Source organism: Carassius gibelio, chromosome A1 (assembly GCF_023724105.1).
Source record: "Carassius gibelio isolate Cgi1373 ecotype wild population from Czech Republic chromosome A1, carGib1.2-hapl.c, whole genome shotgun sequence".
Classification (NCBI taxonomy): domain Eukaryota; kingdom Metazoa; phylum Chordata; class Actinopteri; order Cypriniformes; family Cyprinidae; genus Carassius; species Carassius gibelio.
The window spans coordinates 34,310,450-34,333,280 of record NC_068371.1 but is presented as its reverse complement, the minus strand read 5'-3'; the positions used below and the strand labels follow the sequence as shown (position 1 = coordinate 34,333,280).

Here is a 22,831-nt window from a genome sequence, read left to right as displayed (position 1 = left end):
TTGTCAACCCAAGAAGGAGGACAAGGCCTTGTGGACATCAGAAGTCGGATCAATACTTTTCGTTTACAAGCTTTACAGAGACTGTTGTATGTAGAAGACATCGAGTGGAGTAATGTAGCGTGTGTTTTGCTGAGGAGTACATCATGTCTTGGATACGATAAGCAGTTGTTTTTAATTCGAACTAATGAACTGGATTTGTGCAATCTGACTTCTTTCTATCGCTCCATGCTACAAGCATGGAAAATGACTTTTTCTGTAAGCAGAGGAGTTGAACATTTACAAGAATGTTCTTTCTCTCTCTCTCTCTCTCTCTGTCTCTCTCCCCCCCCCCCCCCCCTCAGGTTCGACAGGTGCGCAGAGCGTCCTCTTCTTCGGCATGTCTGCTGCGGTGTCTTCTGATGCTCTCACTGTAAGTTCAGAGTCTCTGACAGTCAGACCTCCTTCATGAGATGCTAATGTTCACAGAATGCTCAGGTCACATTAAATATGGGAAATACAAACATGGGATTGTGAAATACAGTATTACAGAGAAACCCGTAGAAAGCCGAGTGTGTTAAGGTCATTACTGAACATTTAAAAATGCATTATAAAAACAAGTATGACATTTATATTGTTTGATTTTGTGCTATGCTGAAGCTGCTGATGTGTCAGATTTGGTCTGTCTCTTTCTCAGAGCTGCAGTCCGTATGTTCCTCATGAGTGTGATGGAAACTCGTATCTGAACGGTGTTTGCTATCAGTTCAACAGCAGCTTACAGACCGTCTCCAACTTCACTGCCGCTTACCAAGGTCTGATGAGTCTTTTACCAAGACAGTTTAACAATCGCAAACTCCAAATGTGTTGCTTTATTTCATTTCATGTGGAGTTTTTATTATTATTGACAAATCAAATCAAAATAAAAAACATGATTATACATTATATTTATGACTGCTAAATGAAGTAACAGCAGAGTTTGTGTATGTTGTGGTGTTTATGCAGAATGCACCAAAAGAGAAGTCAATCTGGTGTTTCTCTTTGATGGATCCAGCAGTATGAAACAACATGAGTTTGAAATGAACAAAAGATTCATTAAAGATGTTATGAAAAAACTCTCAAACTCATCCATAAAGGTAAAACAGTTCATCAGCTGAATCTGGAAATATCAACCTGCAATAGCTCATATGATGAATGTGGTTCTGTAAACTGTATCTGGTACTGCACATGGCGTCTAATGATGATAATCTTGTTGTCTGTTGTCTTTCTGTCTCTCAGTTTGCTGCTGTCCAGTTTTCAACAGATGTACGAACTGTGTTTGACTTCAACGATTATCAGACTGGCTCTGCTGAAGAGAAACTCATGAAAGAGAAACACATGAAATCTCTCACAAACACACACAAAGCAATCAACTACGTTCTGTGAGTGAAACCTTCATTTGATTATGGACATCCACTGAATTTACTCTTTGATATTAGTCTTGAATTTAATAAATGAAAATTTACTATGTTTCATGCTGTAGTTGTGCTCTTTTTTTTGGGCTGTTAAGCTGAAGTTAGACTTTTGTCATTCTATAAATTAGAAGTTAAATTATATTTTATTAATTAAGTTAGGCAGAAGCACGTTCAGATAATCAGGTCAGTTAGCACACAAGTATTTATACAGCCATCCTACCTCTGTCCTACGACCACCAGCCCTCCTCAAGCCCAATACCTCTGTCCCAGCGTGGGATATGAGGGAGTTCTCTGGCTGTATTCTGAGCTCGGACAGATATACACCAAATATACACACTATTGACTCAGTATGATTATATGTGAGTGGGAACTCATGAAAAAACATATTGGCCTAGAAATGACAGGACCACATTAAGGTTGATTCTGAAAGCTGTTCATATGTCATAATTCATGATTTATTATCTCATCAGAAAGATTCTGCTGAATAACGTGTCGTCTGGAGCCGATCTCAATGCTCAGAAAGCTCTGGTGATCATCACAGATGGAGACCCCAGTGATAACGATGATGATAATGTCCTCAGCAAATGTGAAGAGCAGAATATCCTCCGCTACATCATCGGGGTGAGTTTGCCTGTCATCTAATGTCTTTTTTCAGCTAGTTCAGTTTACTGATCAGAGTAATGTAAGTCAGTCATTGGTATTTTGAAACGCTGTGACTCTGAGACGCTTTCACAACATTCATCTGTTGGTTTGAGCAGCCAGAGATGTTGACTTCTGACTCAAATAATCACATGAGTTTGGGGACTATTGTTTGACTAACCAAAGACAGATTAAGAGAATGTTAAAAAAAACCCATTTCATTTTATTGTAAATAGTGTCATGATCTATGGTGTCGAACGCAGCACTAAGATCAAGTAAAACTAGAAATGAGATGCAGCCTTGATCTGACGCAAGAAGCAGGTCATTTGTAATTTTAACTTGTTTTCCTTGATAAGTTCATTCTGTTCACCTGTTTTGATACATTACTCCACCTACTTCAGTTATCCCTGGTTATGTTTCATGTGTTTATAAGCCCTGTGGTTTCCTCAGTTCCCTCGTCTTGTGTTGATGTTATTTGGTGGTAATGCTCTCCTGTGTTCTCTAGTGTCTCCTTTTGAGTTATTGAAGGAGACCCTATTTTGGATTCGGCATGTGCTTCATCCTAACTGACCCTTTCACTGACAGAACGCAATACCCCAACAAGAAGGTGGACTGGACTGAGGACTTTTTGCTAAACATCATGGCCTTTGGAGCAATATGTAGAGGAGTTCCTGGGTGTTTTCCATCTGTTGAGCTGGAGTCATCATATGCTTAATGTGTGCTTCTTGATGGGACTGGACATTGATAATTTGTTCTGATTCCTGTCTCCAGACGATTGTTATAGACCCGTAGCAGACTTTATTATTTTCGTCCTTCATTGAAATTGCTCTGATTTCTTTGTTGAAATCAATAATGGTAACCGTTCAGTGCCTATCCGTAAGCATGTTGGTACTCCAGCTCATCATAAACCAGCACCCTCCACACCCTTCACATCATACTGCTCCAATAGTCCTGCTCCCTCCGTTCCAGTCCGCAGCCCAGAAACAGCATCCTCTCCACTCTTAAGCCCTCCGGCCACTTCAATCTCAAGACCAGAAAAACGGGCAAAGTCGTGTCCCTGAACTCCCGGATATAAACTCCCAGAGTCTGCTCCAATTCGCAGTAGTGTCCACTCCATCCCGAGTCAGCTCAAGTGTCATCGCAGCCCCTGAGTCTGTTACAGTGTTGGCTCCAGCTCCTGAGACTGCTTTAGTGTCTGCTCCAGCCCTGGGTTCCCTCCTGTGTCCGCTACAGCCCCTGAGTCCACTCCTGTTCACAAGTTCAGTCCAGAGAGGACTCCTTTTCCTGTGTCCATCCCGGAAAGGGTTTCTGTTCCCGAATCAAGCCCAGAGAGGGCTACTGTTCCCCAGTTTGGCCCAAGGAGCACCAAATATCCCAATCCAGCCATCATCTCCTGAGTCTCCATTGTTTCCAGCCAGCTCTGCTCCTCCAGAGTGCTCTCTAGTGCACACTCCTCCAGAGCTCCCTCCAGAATCCCCCTGGGCTTTGAAAAACATTGAAAACATAGTTTTCCTCAATAATTATTTATTTTTTGGGGGGGGGGGCGGGGGTGGCATATATCCGTGGCCATAGTGGCCGAGCTGGGGGACCTGGACACAAAGGCTCTACCATTTCATGGCCTCCTGAACTCTATCTCTAATCTGCCCTGGAGGCTTTCCTGGTCTCCACCCTGTTCCTGCCCTGTACCAGCCTCAAGGGGCACCAGGAGTCGTGTTTAATTCACATTTTTATTAAAAGTGTTTTTGCACAGTCAAATATAATGATACTTGTTTTTCAGGTGGGGAATGTTGATTTAACCACACTCACTCAGCTGGCATCAGAACCAAAACGGAACAATACCTTCTACATTCAAGACTACAGTGGACTTAAAGGACTTCTTGACAACCTGCAAAAAAAGATCTACAACATTGAAGGTAAAATGCAAACATAAAGGAAATTAACATCTACAGGTGCATCTCAATAAATTAGTTCATTTATTTCAGTAATTCAACTCAAATTGTTAAACTTGTACTAAATAGATTCAATGCACAAAGATGGAAGTAGTTTGATGATTTTGGGTCACATTTCAACAAATCTCAACAAATTAGAATACTTCATAAGACCAATAAAAACATGTTTAGTGAATTGTTGGCCTTCTGGAAAGCATGTTCATTTACTATATGTACTCAATACTTGTTAGGGGCTCCTTTTGCATTAAATGATTAATTAAGTGTTCCTGTGGCTCAAGTGGTAGAGCATTGTGTTAGCAGTGCAAGCTTGTGGGTTCGATTCCCAGAGAACACATGTCAGTTAAAAGCTGTTAGCCTGAATGCACTGTAAGTCGCTTTGGAGAGTTTCTGCTAAATGCATACATTTTATTTATTTATCTATTTATTTTTAATTACTGGATCAGTTTGGGCATGTCATGGAGGTGATCAGTTTGTGGCACTGCTGAGGTGGTCTGAAGCACAGGTTTTTTTGTCTCTTGTTTCTCATTTTCCTCTTTACAATACCCCATAGAGAATCTTATTCAGGTCAGGTGAGTTTGCTGCCCAGTCAAGCACACCAACACCGTGGTCATTTTATGAAAATACAATAAAATACAAAACTGGCTCTCATCTGAAAAGAGTACTTTGGATCACTGGACAAGAGTCCAGTCCAGTTCTTCTCTTAGCCCGGGTAAGACATCTCTGATGTTGTCTGTGGTTCAGCAAATCTCTTGACACATCTGTGTGTGGTGCTCTTGATGCCTTGACCTCAGCTTCAGTCCATTCCTTGTGAAGTTTTTTTCTTGCTTGACAAACCTCATAAGGCTGTGGTACTCTCGGTTGGTTGTGCATCTTTTTCTACCACACTTTTTCCTTCCACTCAGCTTTCTGTTAACATGCTTGGATACAGCACTCTGTGAAGAGCCAGCTTCTTTGGCAATGAATGTTTGTGTCTTACTCTCCTTGTTAAGGATGTCAGTGATTGTCTTCTGTACAACTGTCAGATCAGCAGTCTTCCCCATGATTGTGTAGCACAGTGAACCAAACTGAGAGACCATCCTGAAGACTCAGGAAACCTTTGCAGGTGTTTTGAGTTGATTAGCTGATTTGGCGTATCACCATATTCTAATTTGTTGAGAGAGCTGGTGGGGTTTGGTTAAATGTGAGCCAAAATAATCACAATTAAAGAAGCAAAGAGTGAAACTACTTTAGTCTATGTGCAATGAATTTGTGTAATACACTAGTTTCACAATTTGAGTTGAATTACTGAAATAAATGAACTTATCCACAACATTCAAATTTATTGAGATGCACCTGCACTATAAGTTTACAATTAAAGCAGCTAATGAAGAATCCACAGATGACTGTAAGAGTTTTCCTTCTGTGTTTCAGGATCAAAGGATGCTCACGGCAGAGACAGACAGAAAGAGTTATCGCAGAGTGGATTCAGTGTCGTCTACCAGCAGGTGAGAGAAATGTCATATAAAGTAATAAATAATTACTTCTATTAAGGAATAGTTCATGTCATACCAATGGATTTGTGCACTACAATCCAAATCTTTTGAAGAAATCTTCCCCTTTCAAAATCTCATAAATTCTCTAAAATTGTCTTTAGTCCTATGCTCCTTGGTTTTGGTATTTTGGGTTATGGTAATGTTTGGGGTGTGGATATCAGGGCACTAAAAGAGGCAGAGGCACTGAACTACCCAGCTGAATCAGGAACACTCATGGTTTATTATAAATGTAATTATAATTATGGAAATTTAAGAAATATGATAAATATATAAATATAGTAAACTTGTTCATTTTCCTATCCAGTCTGTCATGTTAATAATTCTGCCTATTGTTGTGTCTATTAAATTTATGTAAATGTAAATGAAGCATTTAAATGTTTATTGAAGGACATTTTTGTTTATGACACTGTCCAGTAATCAATGCTGTGTGACCACTTGATATAAAATCTGGGACCTGAAGTAAACCAGGAGCACCACAGATCTGGTTTATTTGCTGCTAAACATCAGCTAAAAATGACATCAAAAGTGGAAAAAGTTGATCATAAATGAAGGATACATCTACAAGTGTCCTTCAAGCGAACAAGCGTAGGATACATCTATGCTGATAAAGGCATCTCAGCAGACAGGAACTGAAGCGAACACTGAATTCAGATGTGCCTTGATGCCTTCCTACCGTGGAATGTTTCCTCCGGAGGCAGTTTTTGGATGCAGTCACTCTGTTTATGTGTATGTCCCCTTTAAATGAGAATGAGCTGGTGCTCCCACCCCCTTTCTAGTGATGCGAAGTCCACAGATTTCCAATGGATTTGGGCTACTGTAACACTGTTGCTGCGGGCTGCTTTTCATGTCCGCGGGAGGGTTTTGTTTTGTGAAAACCTAACACCAATGCTCCCTTTGTGCGGAGCTTCCAGAGCTCATGCTCGTGGGCATACTGGTGTTATGGTGATCGTGTTACTGACCTCAGATTTCTTCCAAGCACAATTTCATAACTACCACATTCTAATTTATGATCATTCTGGTAGCTAGTGAAGGCAGCATTAGTGAAAACAGGCAGAGACAATGGTAGCTTTAACAACATTAACCCAAAGTCTGGTCGTTTGCTTACGAAGCGTTAGTATTGATTTCTCTTTTAGAAGCAATCTTTGCACAACTCCAGCGCTGAACTGACCCTGGTTCGTGAGGCAGTCGAGTCCAGGGGTCAAATGTTAACACAATGCACTGTGCACTGACCACAGGTTCTCCATGGGATTGAGATCCCGGGAGTTGACTGGCCACGGATCCAACATTTCAATGTCATGATCTTCGAGCCACTTCTTTATCACTCCTGCTTTGTAACATTGTGCTCCATCATGCTGGAAAAACACATTTTTTAGATTTCCTGTTATGTGTCATCTATCTCATGACAAACTTACGCATATTAATTAGACATTCAAGATAGAACACTCCTTAGTAAAGAAAATAATAATAATATGAATAGAAAATAACCTCCACATCTGAATATTTTCACACAAAATATCCTAATTCAATTATTATAATCTTAATTGAAGTGAAGAAGGATTTTGAAAGTCTGACAGTAATCACTGCTCACTACTACAGTTACATTACTTGAGTTGGACTTGTAACCCAAGGGGTTGTAGGGTTCGAGTCTCAGCACCAGCAGGGATTGCTCTCTTCCACTTCAGTACCACGACTGAGGACAGACCCTTGAGCAAGAACCGAAACCACACCTGCTGCCCACTGCTCTGGGTGTGTGCTCATGTGTGCACCTTGATCGCTTATATATATATATATTGATTTTAATAACCTTGTAACTTGTGAACCAAGTACTCGGAAATACAAGTATCAGATTGGAACTCTGTGTCAGCAGACACTCAATATTCGATGACCCAATCAGATGAGGACACTACAAACCTGATTGAGACATCACTACTAGTGACTGTTTCTCAGCTGACAGGAAGGGTGGTTTGTAATAAGTTACTGCTAAGACTGAAGCTAAGTCTGCAGTGTTTGTTTCAGGACTCCGTGATCGTGGGTTCGGTCGGAGTGAATGACTGGCGTGGAGCTCTGTATGAAGTGATGGGATCAGGATCTGAATTCAGACAGACAGAGATCCTCGATCCAGCTGTGAATAAAGACTCGTACATGGGTATGTAGCACTTTTTGTTTGTTCTTGTGTGTGTGTGGTGTGTGTGTGTGTGTGTGTGTGTGTTTTAATGGTGCGGATGGTGTTCAGGTTACTCTACTGTGCTGGGAATGAGACGCGGCGTCTCTCATCTGTTCTCTGGAGCGCCGCGGGCCGAACACACAGGTCTGGTGACCCTCTTCACCAAGAATGAAAGCACATGGACAGTGATGAGCAACTTCAAAGGAGAACAAGTCAGTGAAAAACCCTCAGACACAATATTATCTCTCTCCACTGGTGAGACTAGGGGCTCCCAAACCTACAGTCCACCAAGAAGATCAGCAGACCCTTTAAACACACACTCCTCATGAAATCTATTATTTCACCAAAAACAAACAAGTATTCCACTTACAATAGAGACTCTGCAATGCCATATTGAATAGAGAAGAGGACTAAAATAAGTTTACAAAGAAATCTGTGAAGATCAGGCTATATAAGCATGTGCTAGAATGCAGTTTCATTCATTTTGTTGGTTTTTCTGGCATCAGATTGGCTCATATTTCGGAGCGTCTCTGAGTCTGTTGGATGTGGACTCTGATGGAGACTCAGATTTCCTGCTGGTCGGAGCTCCATTATTTTACCAGTCTCAGCCGAGGGCTGAAGGGAGGCTGTACGTCTACACTTTATCACAGCAGGTACACACAGATTCACTATTATTATAATACTGTCTTCTGGGTCTTTGACTGGAAGGCTGCTAGACATTGAGTTATTCCATTGGGATAGCTGTGGCAATCGGTTCCCATGATGTGAAAGTCATGGAAATTGTTCTGGAGCTGGTCATGTGTCATTGAATACAGATTGTTTTCTTCTCTTTCTCTCTCCATAGGATTCTTGGAAGACTCTGCAATCCACCACAGGCAGATTTGCTACATCTGTGGCTTCACTAAAGGACCTGAATGGAGACGGTCTGTCAGATGTGGCGGTCGGGGCACCACTGGAGAATGAAGGAGCTGTCTACATCTACCTGGGCGATGCTACCCATGGCATAAACCCTGAACTTGCTCCTCAGGTGAATGCTGTGTTTGTGCCCACCTTTAACTCTGAAACCCAGACGAGCCAAATGTTCACATATAAACAGACAGACAAAGTATATTTTGGCAAAGTATATTTCTTAGGCTTTTTTCCGCTACCAATTGTAAATAACCATAATGAGGACAGGAGATGATGAGTGTGACTCAGATGTTAATTTAAAGCCCAAAGTATACTTTAGTTCTATGTGAATTCTTAGTGTATTCACCATGTCAAGTCAAGTCACCTTCATTTGTATAGAACTTTATGCAATATAGATCGTGTCAAAGCAGCTTGACAGAGAAAATAGGAAAATAGCAGAATCAGTGATGGAAACTCAGTGTATGTTCAGTTCAGACCAATAACAATGTGAAATTCTTAAATTTGAAAGTTGATTTCAGCTAAAAGCAGTTCTACAGAAGGCAGCAATGTCATTATTCAGCTTGAGTAAGTGCAATGTTGATTCAGTTTAATACCATGCTGCAAGATGTGACTCAGCTGTAAAACACCTCTACAGAAAACAGTAGTCACCATCAGGCTTAGTTCAGTTTTAGTTCATATTAGTCATTTTCCAAAAGTTAAGTGTCTTTCAGACCCCTACTAAGCAGGGCAGAAGGCAGCCATGGCAAGGAACCCAAACACCATCAGGTGAATGAGAGGGAAACAAATTGTATGACTGAACATGCAGACTCCATTTAATAGCATGCATTAAAACAGGCCCTTCAGACATGCACACTGGATGGATTTTATCTTTGTCCAGTGTCTGCATTCTTTCTCTCCAGAAGTTATGAGCAATTAAAATATATTTGCACTCTTTTGGAGTAGATTTGCATGAATTTCAGAACTGCCTCACAAAAGTGCTTGTCAACATTGCTCTGTGTGCATACATACTCGTAAAAACTAAAGTATACTTTGGGATTAAGTCTGAATGCATTCAATTTACAGGTGCATCTCAATAATTGTGGAAAAGTTAAATTTACTGAACAACATTCATTAGGAAAACAATAATGCAAAGTGATAGTTAAAGGCAGTTCATCATTGAATTCAGTGATGTCATCTCTGTTCAGTTTAAATAGTGTCTGTGCATTGTATGTATGTATTTATGTGTGTGTGTGTGTGTGTGTGTATGTATGCATGTATTTATGTGTGTGTGTGTAGCGGATCCTAGCGCGGTCAGTTCTGCCCGGTCTGCAGCAGTTTGGAGTGTCTCTGTGTGGTCAGATGGATATGAATGATGATAATCTGCCAGATATCGTGATTGGAACACAAGGAGGGATCGTCCTGCTCAAGTAGGTCATTCTTTAGGTTGGAGAATAAACTTAATGATCAAAACATTTTTATGTTGTCAGCATGTTTCTAGCATTATTTAACACATTGCTAGCTTGTTTCTACCATGAATTGAGTGAGCAAAATGAATGAGCAAATTGCTCTTATTTTAACAGGTTGCTAGGATGATTGAATCAAATGCTAGCATGTTTTAGCATGACTTAACACAATGCCAGTCTGTTTCTAATGTTTAAGCATGTTGTTATTTGTTTCTACCATGAATAAGCACAAAACTAACATGTCTGATATGTTGCTTGTATGATTCTAGCATGATTTAGCACATCGTTTGCATGTTTTAACATGTTTCGAATATAATTTAACATTATGAAATATTAAAAATACTACATAGATTGGAAACTTAAAATAGTCTAAATGGCTTAGAACTATCTTGTAAAGTGTGTTCCAGTTGGAAAGCTGCATTATTTCAATGACGCATTTCTAACACAGTGAAGGTTGTGACACAACAGTGTTATATGGGACAGTCTTTAGCCTATTCATGATTGATCTCGTCGCCTAGCAACTGTGACAGCTGCTGTTGATGAGTGGCAGTAATGTTTGTGCACTTACGTGATCGTCAAACTAAACAGGGTTCACAACCTGTCTAAATACGTTCTGCTTTAACACCATCTATAAAATCACATCTTAATAAGATATGCCAACATTAAACCACTTTAAAGAGTTTCTTTTTCACATTTCTACATTTATAACATTTGTACATTAAAAATTTGATGAAGCTGAAACCCAATACTTACATTTAAAAGTATAATCTGGCATGTCTCTGAGATTGATTTGTGTTAGCCTGGGCCTTGAAGGATCCATTAGGTCTATCTTTCATAGTCCAGGAAACAAAGGGTGCATTTTGAGAGCACACCCTGGACCACAAAACCAGTCTTAAGTGTAAATTGTTCGAAATTGAGATTTTTACATTATCTGAAAGCTGAATAAATAAGCTTTCATTGATGTATGGTTTATCAGAATCGGACAAATATATAACTATTTGAAAATCTGGAATCTAAGGGTGCAAAAAATCCAAATATTGAGAAAATCTTTAAAATTGAATTTTGAAAATTGCAGTTTGAATGTTTGTTGCTCATTTGAACATCCTGTCAATGTAAGTCTATGGGATTTTTCTCAAGCCAGCCTATAAGAAGCATTATTTTAGTGTGTTTGCTTTCTCACTCTTTTCTCTCTCTTCTCAGCGCTCGTCCTGTGATGTCTGTCTCTGCGCATCTCAGTTTCAGTCCAGTGGAAATCAGTCGGAACTACTTTGAATGTCCGGGTGTAGAGGCATTAAATGCGTTCAATCTCACGTTGTGTTTCACAGTGACGGAGCGGACCAGCAGCACAGGTAACATCAGTGAATCTCTCTGTCGTGTGAAGAACACGGCCTCTGTGTCTCACCTCCTCATGTCTGTCAGGTCCTCTGGAGAAGAAGATGAATGTTTCTCTGAATCTGAATGTGGATGTGGTACGAGGAGTGAGTCGAGGATTCTTTGATCACAGGATTTCATCGTCCAGGACTCTGCAGCAGTCCTTCCTGCTGGACTCTGGGTCGTCCTGTTTTAACTTCCCCATCTTCATGCTGGTACGTGTGGTCTCTCACAGCTTCAGCTGTCACAGCTTCGGTCTGACGGGGAACGTTGTGTTTGTTTCAGCGCTGTGTTGCAGACACCGTATCTCCTCTGAAGATACTAATGAATTTCTCACAAACTGAGATGTCGTCTGGAAACTCTTTGGCTGTTCTTGACGTTCACAGCAGGACGGAGGAGTATGTCGAGGTTAGTCTACTAATATCAGATTTTATTTAGATATTCAGTGTCGGTCAACTCTTAAGTGTCTACAGTTTTTCTTCTTTATTGTATAAAGTTCCCATGACATTCAAAAGCTCAGTAAGTTTGTATTTTGTGTGCGACCAGGTGCCGTTTCAAAGGAGCTGTAATTCAAATACCAGCTGCGTGTCTGATCTGAAGCTGGGCTTACATTTTATGTGAGAAGCATTAAATAATTTAGACCTATTATTATGTGAGATATAACTGTAAATGGTTCTGAATATTAGCATTCTTTAGTTTAGTTTTTCTGATGATGGTTTGCTCTGCAGGAACAGCACATTAGTGGTGGTGAATCAAGCTCATTTCACAGTGGAAGTAACCCTGGCAAACCCCGGTGACGACTCCTTCAACACCAGCATAGTGCTGCATTACCCAGAAGGCCTCTCGCTCTCTAAATTTGAAGCTGTTAAGGTACTGCTGTCTGCGCGTCACACTAAAGCCCTCCTCAAACTGGTTTAAGCTAAACTCCCATCAGATGATCTCATTCTGCTTCCTTAACTGATTACACGTGATTTAGAACCTGTCTCTACGAGAAGAAAAGGGTTTTATTTTGTGTCCAGTAAAGCACTGATCTTAAACAGAGCATTGAGAATTTGACATGAGAATACCTTTTAAATTCTCTTCCTGAATTTGGTATCAAACATGAGATTTGCATGAATGCACAATTACAATCTCAGCGTAAGGAAGTAGAATTAAACTAAGTAGAGAAGTAAATGTTGCAATGAATGTTTTTTAACAGCCAAGTCGGACTCGAAGCAGCTGTGGTGATCGTGACAGCGGTGCTACAAACAGAACAACCTGCAGCATTAATCTACCAGTGTACCGCAGCGGCACCATGGTGAGACAGACCACACACACACACACACAGAGAGAGAGAGAGAGAGAGAGAGAGAGAGACACACACACACAGAGAGAGAGAGAGAGAGACACACACACAGAGAGAGAGAGAGAGAGAGAGAGAGAGACACACACAGAGAGAGAGAGAGAGAGACACACACACACACACACACACACACACACACACACAGAGAGACACACACATAGAGACACGTACACACACACAGAGAGAGAGAGAGAGAGAGAGAGAGAGAGAGACACACACACACACACACACACACACAGAGAGACACACACATAGAGACACGTACACACACACAGAGAGAGAGAGAGTGTGAGTTGTTTGCAATAAACTTTTCCATACACTTCATCACAACAGAAGTTAAAGCAAAAGGTCTTAAAACATTGTTCTCCCGTAGACAAGGAGTAATGATTGCCTTCTTCCATAGAGTTGGTACAGTGTGAGAGTTTAGGGACCTCTTTTCTTTTAAATTTAGAATTTCAGTTTTTCATTCTATCAGTTCAGTCATTTCCTCTACATAGCTACCAACATCTTTCTACGGTTTATATTTTCTATGGTTTCTACTGTGTTCTAGACTAAATTTTTGGGAACTTTCCGCGTGACGAAATGGGATTATGACTGGTCCGACAGGATGGAGATGATGATCACTGCTCACAGGTGAATGATCCTGAAAGAGCGACAGATTAGTTTGTTTTCAATTTAAGTATAGACTACAACAAAATTAAGAGATATGGACTTACGATCTATTTAAGATCGTAGATTCTATCTATTTCTAACCCTAACCCTAACCCTAACCCTAAGTTTAAGATGTATGACTATACTGCATTTAAAGACACAATGAGTGAGAGGTTTATCCATGAGTAAATTCTGTGTTTGTTGGCAGTGATAATAACGGGAACGTGAGTGATACGGTGGTGAGGGGGAGCATCCCGGTGCAGTTCGCCGTTGATCTGGCCATCAGTCTGTGAGGAACATTTATCACACTCTTCTCTTTTTCTTCTTCAGTTTAATCTGCTCTTCAGCTCCGAATGATTCAAATTAAATCTAACACGTCTGGAAAACAACATTGCTTTGGTTTTTAAAGTAGTGTCAGCTACTTGTTTAGTGTTTAGCTATGACTAAACAAAACGTTACTGTTTGTCAGAGTGGCTGAAGACTCTGTGACGTATCTGAACTTCTCTCTGGAGGACAGAGGTCCAAAATCTCTCAACATCACCTACAAGGTCAGGGAGTCAAACAAACATGTACAGTTTCCCTCGAGTATAGCATTTATTTCATGTTACATTACAATGATCTATCTGAGAACTGGAGTACAGATGTGACACTAGATGATTCAGAGTGATCAGATTACGGTGTATCAGTGTATATGTTTGTGTGTTTGCAGGTGGAGAATCTGGGTGTTAAAGGTCTGAACGTGTCGGTCACACTCAGCCTGCCCTGTCAAACTACACATGTGACCTTAACAACTCACAAAGTCAGCATGCAGGAGGTTCGTCACTCGCTCATCAACTCATACCATCAAATCATCATGTGTTTGTTGAGTAAACATCTTCTTTTCTTCTCTCCAGAACTCAGTGCTGTGCAGCAAGTCCGTTGCACAGGTAAGAGAATATGGACCGCTTTTACAACTGGTATTCATTCACAGAGAAATTATGTTTTGGTCATAATTTGTCTCACTCTCATACCATTAAAAAACAACTGACCAACAAACACTGAAACATTTCATAAAATATATTTTGTAATGTGAATTGAACGACATGTGGATGAATAAATGACAGAATTATGAATTTCAGGTGAATGTTCCTATTAAGATCAGATCACATGCAGTCATACCTCTTTCTCCACTTCAGCCCCTTGATTTTCTCTGGTTTATTGCTCTTAGTGTTTTTTTTTTTGTTTTGTTTCAGGATGGTCGCTGTGGTTTTGTGTGTCATGAATTTCCACTGGAGCAATTTACAGATATTCGGATTAACCTGAAAGCAGAAGCAGTTTTCCAAAACGTGAAGGAATACGAGAGTGTGAGTGATGAACACACACCTGAACCACAGCACTGCAAAATCACAAACACAGGAGACACACACCAGGGGCCTTTTTCAGAAAGGAGGTTAAGTGGAAACTTTGAGTATGTTAACCATAAAATGAGGGAAACTCTGGTTTTCCCATTTCAGAATAGGAGGTTTGTCAAACCTGAGAAAGCAGGTTTAAGTCAAGCCCATTTCTGAAAGAGAGCTAATTTATAATCTGAGTTAGTTACCATGGGAACCTATGAACCTAACCTGGTCAGGATCAAGTTTTCTTTCAGTCTGCTCCACATTTTAAAAGCGCAAGTGATGTTGAAATACTTCATACTTCTAAATTATATATTAGTAAATTACATAAGATATTTAGTGATTCAGAGATTCCCATCTTTGAATTAAAACTTGAACTCTGAGTTGACTTACTGACTGAACCTCCTTATTTAAAAGGGGACAATGAACTACAGCACCGCACAATCACAAACACCTGAACTACAGCACCGTACAATCACAAACACCTGAACTACAGCCCCGCACAATCACAAACACCTGAAACACACACCTGAACTACAGCACCGCACAATCACAAACACCTGAAACACACACCTGAAATACAGCACAGCACAATCAAAAACACCTGAAACACACACCTGAACTACAGCACAGCACAATCACAAACACCTGAAACACACCTGAACTACACCACAGCACAATCAAAAATACCTGAAACACACACCTGAACTACAGCACCGCACAATCACAAACACCTGAAACACACACCTGAACTACAGCACAATCAAAAACACATGAAACACACACCTGAACTACAGCACCGCACAAACACCTGAAACACACACCTGAACTACAGCCCTGCACAATCAAAAACACCTGAACTACAGCCCCACACAACCACAAACACCCGAAACACACCTGAACTACAGCACCGCACAAACACCTGAAACACGCACCTAAACTACAGCACTGCACAATCACAAACACCTGAAACACACACCTTAACTACAGCACTTCACAATCACAAACACCTGAAACACACACCTGAACTACAGCACTGCACAATCACAAACACCTGAAACACACACCTGAACTACAGCGCCCCACAAACACAAACACCTGAAACACACACCTGAACTACAGCACCGCAAAATCACAAACACCTGAACTACAGCCCCGCACAATCACAAACAACTGAACTACAACCCTGCACAAACACCTGAAACACACACCTGACCTACAGCCCCGCACAATCACAAACACCTGAAACACACACCTGAACTACAGCACTGGACAATTACAAAAAACCTGAACTACAGCGCCACACAATCACAAACACCTGAAACACACACCTGAACTACAGCACCATGCAAACACCTGAAACACACACCTGACCTACAGCCCCCCACAACCACAAACACCTGAAACACACACCTGAACTACAGCCCGCACAAACACCCAAAACACACACCTGAACTACAGCACCGCACAAACACCTGAAACACACACCTGACCTACAGCCCTGCACAATCACAAACACCTCTACTACAGCACCGCACAATCAAAAACACCTGAAACACACACCTGAACTACAGCACCGCACAACACCTGAAACACACACCTGACCTACAGCACAATCACAAACACCTGAAACACACACCTGAACTACAGCACCATTACAAACACCTGAAACACACTCCTGAACTACAGCACAATCAGAAACACCTGAAACACACACCTGAACTACAGCACAATCACAAACACCTGAAACACACACCTGAACTACAGCATCGCACAATCACAAACGCCTCAACTACAGCACTGCACAAACACCTGAAACACACACCTGACCTACAGCCCCACACAATCACAAACACCCGAAACACACACCTGAACTACAGCACTGCACAATCCCGAGCAATCACAAACACCTGAACTACAGCCCCGCACAACCACAAACACCTGAACTACAGCACCGCACAATCACAAACACCTGAAACACACACCTGAACTAAATCATTGCACAATCACAAACGCCTGAACTACAGCCCCGCACAACCACAAACACCTGAAACACACACCTGAACTACAGCACCGCACAAACACCTGAAACACACACCTGACCTACAGCCCCACACAATCACAAACACCTGAAAAACACACTTGAACTACAGCACAATCACAAACACCTGAAACACACACCTGAACTACAGCATCACAAAATCACAAACACCTGAACTACAGCGCCACACAATCATAAACACCTGAAACACACACCTAAGCTACAGCACCACACAATCACAAACACCCGAAACACGCACCTGAACTACAGCACTGCACAATCCCGAGCAATCACAAACACCTGAACTACAGCCCCGCACAACCACAAACACCTGAACTACAGCACCGCACAATCACAAACACCTGAAACACACACCTGAACTACAGCACAGCACAATCATAAACACCTGAAACACACACCTGAACTACAGCACCGCACAATCACAAACACCTGAAACACACACCTGAACTACAGCCCTGCACAATCAAAAACACCTGAACTACAGCCCCACACAACCACAAACACCCGAAACACACCTGAACTACAGCACCGCACAAACACCTGAAACACGCACCTAAACTACAGTACTGCACAATCACAAACACCTGAAACACACACCTGAACTACAGCACTGCACAATCACAAACACCTGAAACACACACCTGAACTACAGCGCCCCACAAACACCTGAAACACACACCTGAACTACAGCACCGCAAAATCACAAACACCTGAAACACACACCTGAACTACAGCGCCCCACAAACACCTGAAACACACACCTGAACTACAGCGCCCCACAAACACCTGAAACACACACCTGAACTACAGCACCGCAAAATCACAAACACCTAAAACACACACCTGAACTACAGCACTGCACAATCACAAACACCTGAACTACAGCCCCGCACAATCACAAACACCTGAACTACAACCCTGCACAAACACCTGAAACACACACCTGAACTACAGCACCGGACAAACACCTGAAACACACACCTGACCTACAGCCCCGCACAATCACAAACACCTGAAACACACACCTGAACTACAGCATTGGACAATCACAAAAAACCTGAACTACAGCGCCACACAATCACAAACACCTGAAACACACACCTGAACTACAGCACCACGCAAACACCTGAAACACACACCTGACCTACAGCCCCGCACAATCATAAACACCAGAAACACACACCTGACCTACTGCCCCGCGCAATCACAAACACTTGAAATACACACCTGACCTACAGCCCCGCACAATCATAAACACCAGAAACACACACCTGAACTACAGCACCACACAATCACAAACACCTGAACTACAGCACTGCACAATCAAAAACACCTGAACTACAGCACTGCTAAATCAAGTTTAACATGAAATGTATTATTAACTTAGAAACTTTTCTTCTGCTGTAGAAATACTCCTTCTATGAGTTCAGAAGGGATCATGTGTTCAACATCAGCGCTGAGCTCAACTACAACACAAGCCGCTATAACCAGACATCAACCGAACTAAAGGTGAGTTCACATCAGGTATGAACCAATAATTCATTGCTGTTTCATGTTAACACAAATCTGAGATCTACAGGTAGCGTTGCCAACTGTTCTGTATAGTACAGAATTGTTCTGTATTTAAGGCATCAGATAAGCGTTCTGTATGAAAGCTATACGGAACGCCGTTTTTTTCTGTATTCGCTGTATTCGACCACCATAATATCAAATTAACCATTCATTTTGCACAAATCATTGTTTGAATTGTGAATGTAGTCACTCAGGAAGGCTTTAAGACCTTGCAGAATCATTTATTGCCTAGTCAGTCATGCTAAAGGCAATCCCCTTCACCATTTGTGTTTTTATTTCACCCAATCAGTTTGGGTGCATGCAAAGAAACTGATTATTGATCATAAGCACAACATCCAGCTAGACAAGACAAATGCAATCTACCTGAGGGAAGATGTCTTTCACTATTGTAAGTTAATGTTGTTAATGTTGTTAAATAGAGAAAATTACATAAAAAAAAAAAATGTTTAGCATATTCCTAAACCTGGACCTCATTTAATTATTAATATTATAAGAAATTGAAGCACCAAAAGCAGCACACACACTCACAAGTTATCTTTAATTGAAACAAATATTAATTTTAATGAATTCACAGGCTACATATTTAATATTTTGAACTAAAATGTTAAAGGAACTGTCATTATTTAAAATGCTTTGTTTATTGAATTTTCATAGATGTTCTGTTGTTATACTTTAAAATTGTATGCAATATTGTATGTAATTTCACAGTATACTCGAAGCTACTCCCAAGTTACTACACCACTTATGCAGTCACAATCTATAGTGGTCAAATGTACTCAGGCTGACACTTGCATGACATCTTTTGTATGACAAACTTTATTTTTAGAATAATTGTGCATAGGTTTAACAAAACAAATGTGGTTCTTTCTGAGAACCTTTTTAACACGCTTAATATATTTTATTTAAATTTTATTCTGTCCCTTATTTTCACCTGGAGGTCACTCACATAATCTGCGTTCCATTTCACACTTTCAGATCCTTTAAAAATAATCAGGCGCCGGTGAATCATCTTCTATAACTTAATGAATTGGGAAAGATGATCTTTGCAGCTACATATAATTGTTGATGTGCTTGTGCTGCCCTCTACAGACGAGCAGCTGTGTGTGTGTGTGTGTGTGTGTGTATCATCAGTGTCAGTCTGAACTCACAGCACAGACCTGCAGCTCACCAGCTCATCTCACAGTGTTAGAGAAGCAGAGTGTTTTATCACATATATTTAACTAGAATCTATTGCTTTTTCTCTCTGCAGTTCAATCCCCACAGATCTCAGGTACCAACCATATCATTCATTTTCAGTGTAAATTTGAACCATTAAACCATGAAAATGTTTTTATTTTTTTCTACTTAACATTTAAATATACCGTATGTATTTTATGTGTTTATGTATTTAAAATATAAAAACCTTACTAGTGCCAGTGGTTGTGATGATTTTCCTCTAGACTACAGTGAAGGTGGAGTTTGTCGTTCCTCCCAGTCGATTGCTGATTGTTGGCACCGGTGTAGTGGGCGGGTTCCTCTTCCTCATTATCATATTGATCCTTCTGCTGAAGGTAAGGTCCAATCAAGTCACCTTAAGAGTTGTTCTCATCATTCACCTCTCAAATTCTTCTCTAATCTGTGTGTGTGTGTGTGTGTGCGTGTGTGTGTGTGTGTGTAGTGTGGGTTTTTTAATCGAAATCGCCCTGACGAGTTTTTTCCAGAGGGTGAAAGTGTAACTGTGGTTGAAGACTCTCCTCTCATGAATGTGAATGCTAAAGAAAACCGAGTCAGCGAGAGCAACATCACAGAGAAAGAGCTCCAGTCCTGACCCTCCAAAGACTGAAGAATCAACACAACAAAAGATGTTTGTTTTGAAGAAGCTTAAAATGGTCTTTTAATAGTCTAGTGGTATGAAGATATGATTTAAGTGCAGTATGTTTAGTTCAGAGAGATGCAACATGTGTAGCTTGTCCAGTGTCTAGTCTTTTCTCTAGACTTAAATTGTAGTTTATTTATAATAACCCAGATTTATTCTGCTATTTGGGCCTTTTTTCTATAAAAATAAAATAGAATATTGAGTTATTATAGTTTTTATTGATTTTATAAGTAGATTAGATCTTTTTTTCTTCTTGAGCTATTTTCTTAATCTCAAAGAAATTGTTCTGGAAGTAACTTTTACACTGAATATTTCTAGTCTTTTGAAGAAGAGACATGAATAACCAATCAATATTAATAAATGAGTTAACTGAATGAGATACTGAGTTATTTTCAAACCATTCATACAGTTCTCAAAACAAAGACACATTTCTCAAAACTTTTAACACATTTCACCTGTTTGCACACACAAATCTTTTTTCTGCAAACCTCTACACAAGAACGGCCTAATCTTTGCAAAGGTCTAACCATGTACTCATTCAGAAAACACAAACACACAATATAATTAACTCAAGCGTCAAAAAATGAACTCAAACAGCACACAGTTATCCATGTGTGACCATTCGGCAGCAGGACTGATGACACCGCTCCGAGTCTCTGGATGATATGAACAGGAGCACAGGTGATTGTGAGTTTGGGAAAATGAGTTCTGGTAGTGGGAGACAAAGAGGAAGTGGAGGGGGATATAAAAATGAAGGGGATGTGGTCAAAGGTCATTTGTTCCTGATGAAAAACGAAGCACTACATGCTCATCTACAGGGTTTCAAAACTACTCCCACAATACAGTCATGGCCTTAAGTTTTTATAATAGCAATTTGCATATACTCCAGAATGTTATGAATTGCATAGTCCTTCTTTGCCATGAAAATTAACTTAATCCCAAAAAAACCTTTCCACTGCATTTCATTGCTGTCATTTAAAGGACCTGCTGAGATCATTTCAGAAATCTATTGTTAACTCGGGTGAGGATGTTGACGAGCACACGGCTGGAGATCATTATGTCAGGCTGATTGGGTTAGAATGGCAGACTTGACATGTTAAAAGGAGGGTGATGCTTGAAATCATTGTTCTTCCATTGTTAACCATGGTGACCTGCAAAGAAACACATGCAGCCATCATTGCGTTGCATAAAAATGGCTTCACAGGCAAGGATATTGTGTCTACTAAGATTGCACCTAAATCAACAATTTATAGGATCATCAAGAACTTCAAGGAAAGAGGTTCAATTCTTATAAAGAAGGCTTCAGGGCGTCCAAGAAAGTCCAGCAAGCGCCAGGATCATCTCCTAAAGAGGATTCAGCTGCGGGATCGGAGCTTGCTCAGGAATGGCAGCGGGCAGGTGTGAGCGCATCTGCACACACAGTGAGGCCAAGACTTTGGAAGATGGCCTGGTGTCAAGAAGGGCAGCACAGAAGCCACTTCTCTCCAAAAAAAACATCAGGGACAGATTGATCTTCTGCAGAAAGTATAGTGAATGGACTGCTGAGGACTGGGGCGAAGTCAAATTCTCCGATGAAGCCCCTTTCCGATTGTTTGGGGCATCAGGAAAAAGGCTTGTCCGGAGAAGAAAATGTGAGCGCCACCATCAGTCCTGTGTCATGCCAACAGTAAGGCCGGACATACGCTGTGCGATTTTCATCCGATTTTGAGCCGAATTCTGACTCGTGCGACTCTTTTTCGGGTCGGGCCAAATTTCAGCATTTCCGTGGGTCGTTTATCGTGCAGTGTTCGTGCAGTGTACTAGGAGAAACAAGAGGCGATAAGCCTCTCCCAACCGGCAATCGGTTGGTCGGATGGATTTCTGATATGTCAGAAATTTTGGTTGCCTCTCGTGGGGTATCGCACTATTGAAGCAGGGCTATGAACCAATTTTCCGCGTTTCCCTCACTGCGCGTGCGTGAAACCATAAACGAAACCATGGTGACACCTGACACAGCGTGTAGTGTGGACTGAAGTGATGGAGGGATAACTTGTGGAGTTATGGCAAAGAAAAATAAAGAGGGAAAAAAACGCCTGCTTCCCTCCAGTTCGCGTTGCAAAATGGATTGACCATATTGGCCACGTCTTCCCAGCCACCTGCGCGTCTAGATACGCCGACGCCTTTTTTTTTTCTTTTTTTTTTGGGACGTTTCAGCACACATAATTGTGCTTTGCGCATATCACCAAAGCAGTTCGTTTATCCCGGGAAAGCATGTTTATTCTGAAACGGCCACAAACATCCGGGTTCTGAGGGATCCTACGTGTTGATTCAGTTGATTCCTCACGTATAGTGTGAGCAGTCAAATCGCAACTCGGACCGTACAGTGAGCGCACAAAAATCGTGAGCTTTGGCTTTACATCGCATGCGATCTACCCGTACAGTGTGAGTTGGTACCTTGCCGAAATCGCACAGAAATCGCACAGTGTATGCCCGGCTTAAAGCATCCTGACTCCATTCATGTGTGGGGTTGCCTCTCATCCAAGGGAGTGGGCTCACTCACAATT

General features: G+C 41.1%; 1 protein-coding gene and 1 long non-coding RNA gene across 17 annotated transcripts in view; one reads left to right on the top strand and one right to left on the bottom strand.

The window, feature by feature from the left end:
* zmp:0000001082 (integrin alpha-D) overlaps positions 1–20,665 on the top strand; it is a 33,556-nt gene extending 12,891 nt beyond the window's left edge. The window contains 28 exon segments of the mRNA XM_052603751.1: positions 342–409; positions 674–788; positions 979–1,109; positions 1,252–1,394; positions 1,898–2,048; positions 3,844–3,979; positions 5,426–5,499; positions 7,564–7,693; positions 7,781–7,923; positions 8,218–8,364; positions 8,556–8,738; positions 9,896–10,026; positions 11,263–11,411; positions 11,482–11,648; positions 11,719–11,841; positions 11,980–12,050; positions 12,162–12,303; positions 12,632–12,730; positions 13,326–13,408; positions 13,635–13,715; positions 13,896–13,974; positions 14,136–14,352; positions 14,659–14,668; positions 14,670–14,769; positions 18,269–18,370; positions 19,683–19,703; positions 19,873–19,983; positions 20,091–20,665. Coding sequence (XP_052459711.1) covers positions 342–409; positions 674–788; positions 979–1,109; positions 1,252–1,394; positions 1,898–2,048; positions 3,844–3,979; positions 5,426–5,499; positions 7,564–7,693; positions 7,781–7,923; positions 8,218–8,364; positions 8,556–8,738; positions 9,896–10,026; positions 11,263–11,411; positions 11,482–11,648; positions 11,719–11,841; positions 11,980–12,050; positions 12,162–12,303; positions 12,632–12,730; positions 13,326–13,408; positions 13,635–13,715; positions 13,896–13,974; positions 14,136–14,352; positions 14,659–14,668; positions 14,670–14,769; positions 18,269–18,370; positions 19,683–19,703; positions 19,873–19,983; positions 20,091–20,240 — 3,257 coding nt within the window. The 3' untranslated portion in view covers positions 20,241–20,665.
* LOC128018311 (uncharacterized) lies at positions 15,013–18,231 on the bottom strand. Of its 16 annotated transcripts, XR_008184822.1 has the most exons (12): positions 18,089–18,231; positions 17,692–17,886; positions 17,335–17,489; positions 17,172–17,202; positions 16,772–16,967; positions 16,630–16,740; positions 16,504–16,560; positions 16,118–16,318; positions 15,911–15,972; positions 15,624–15,778; positions 15,373–15,546; positions 15,013–15,328 (listed from the first exon to the last, which is right to left on the bottom strand). It is a non-coding gene; the product is annotated as an uncharacterized LOC128018311 (long non-coding RNA). The 16 variants fall into 16 exon arrangements; XR_008184825.1 differs by lacking the exons at positions 16,118–16,318; positions 17,172–17,202; positions 17,335–17,489; positions 17,692–17,886; positions 18,089–18,231 and having other exon boundaries at positions 15,013–15,416; positions 15,503–15,721; positions 15,766–15,866; ... (1 more) ...; positions 16,517–16,560; positions 16,847–17,074; XR_008184823.1 differs by lacking the exons at positions 15,373–15,546; positions 17,172–17,202; positions 17,335–17,489; positions 17,692–17,886; positions 18,089–18,231 and having other exon boundaries at positions 15,586–15,778; positions 16,847–17,073.
* Positions 20,666–22,831: the final 2,166 nt, after the last annotated feature.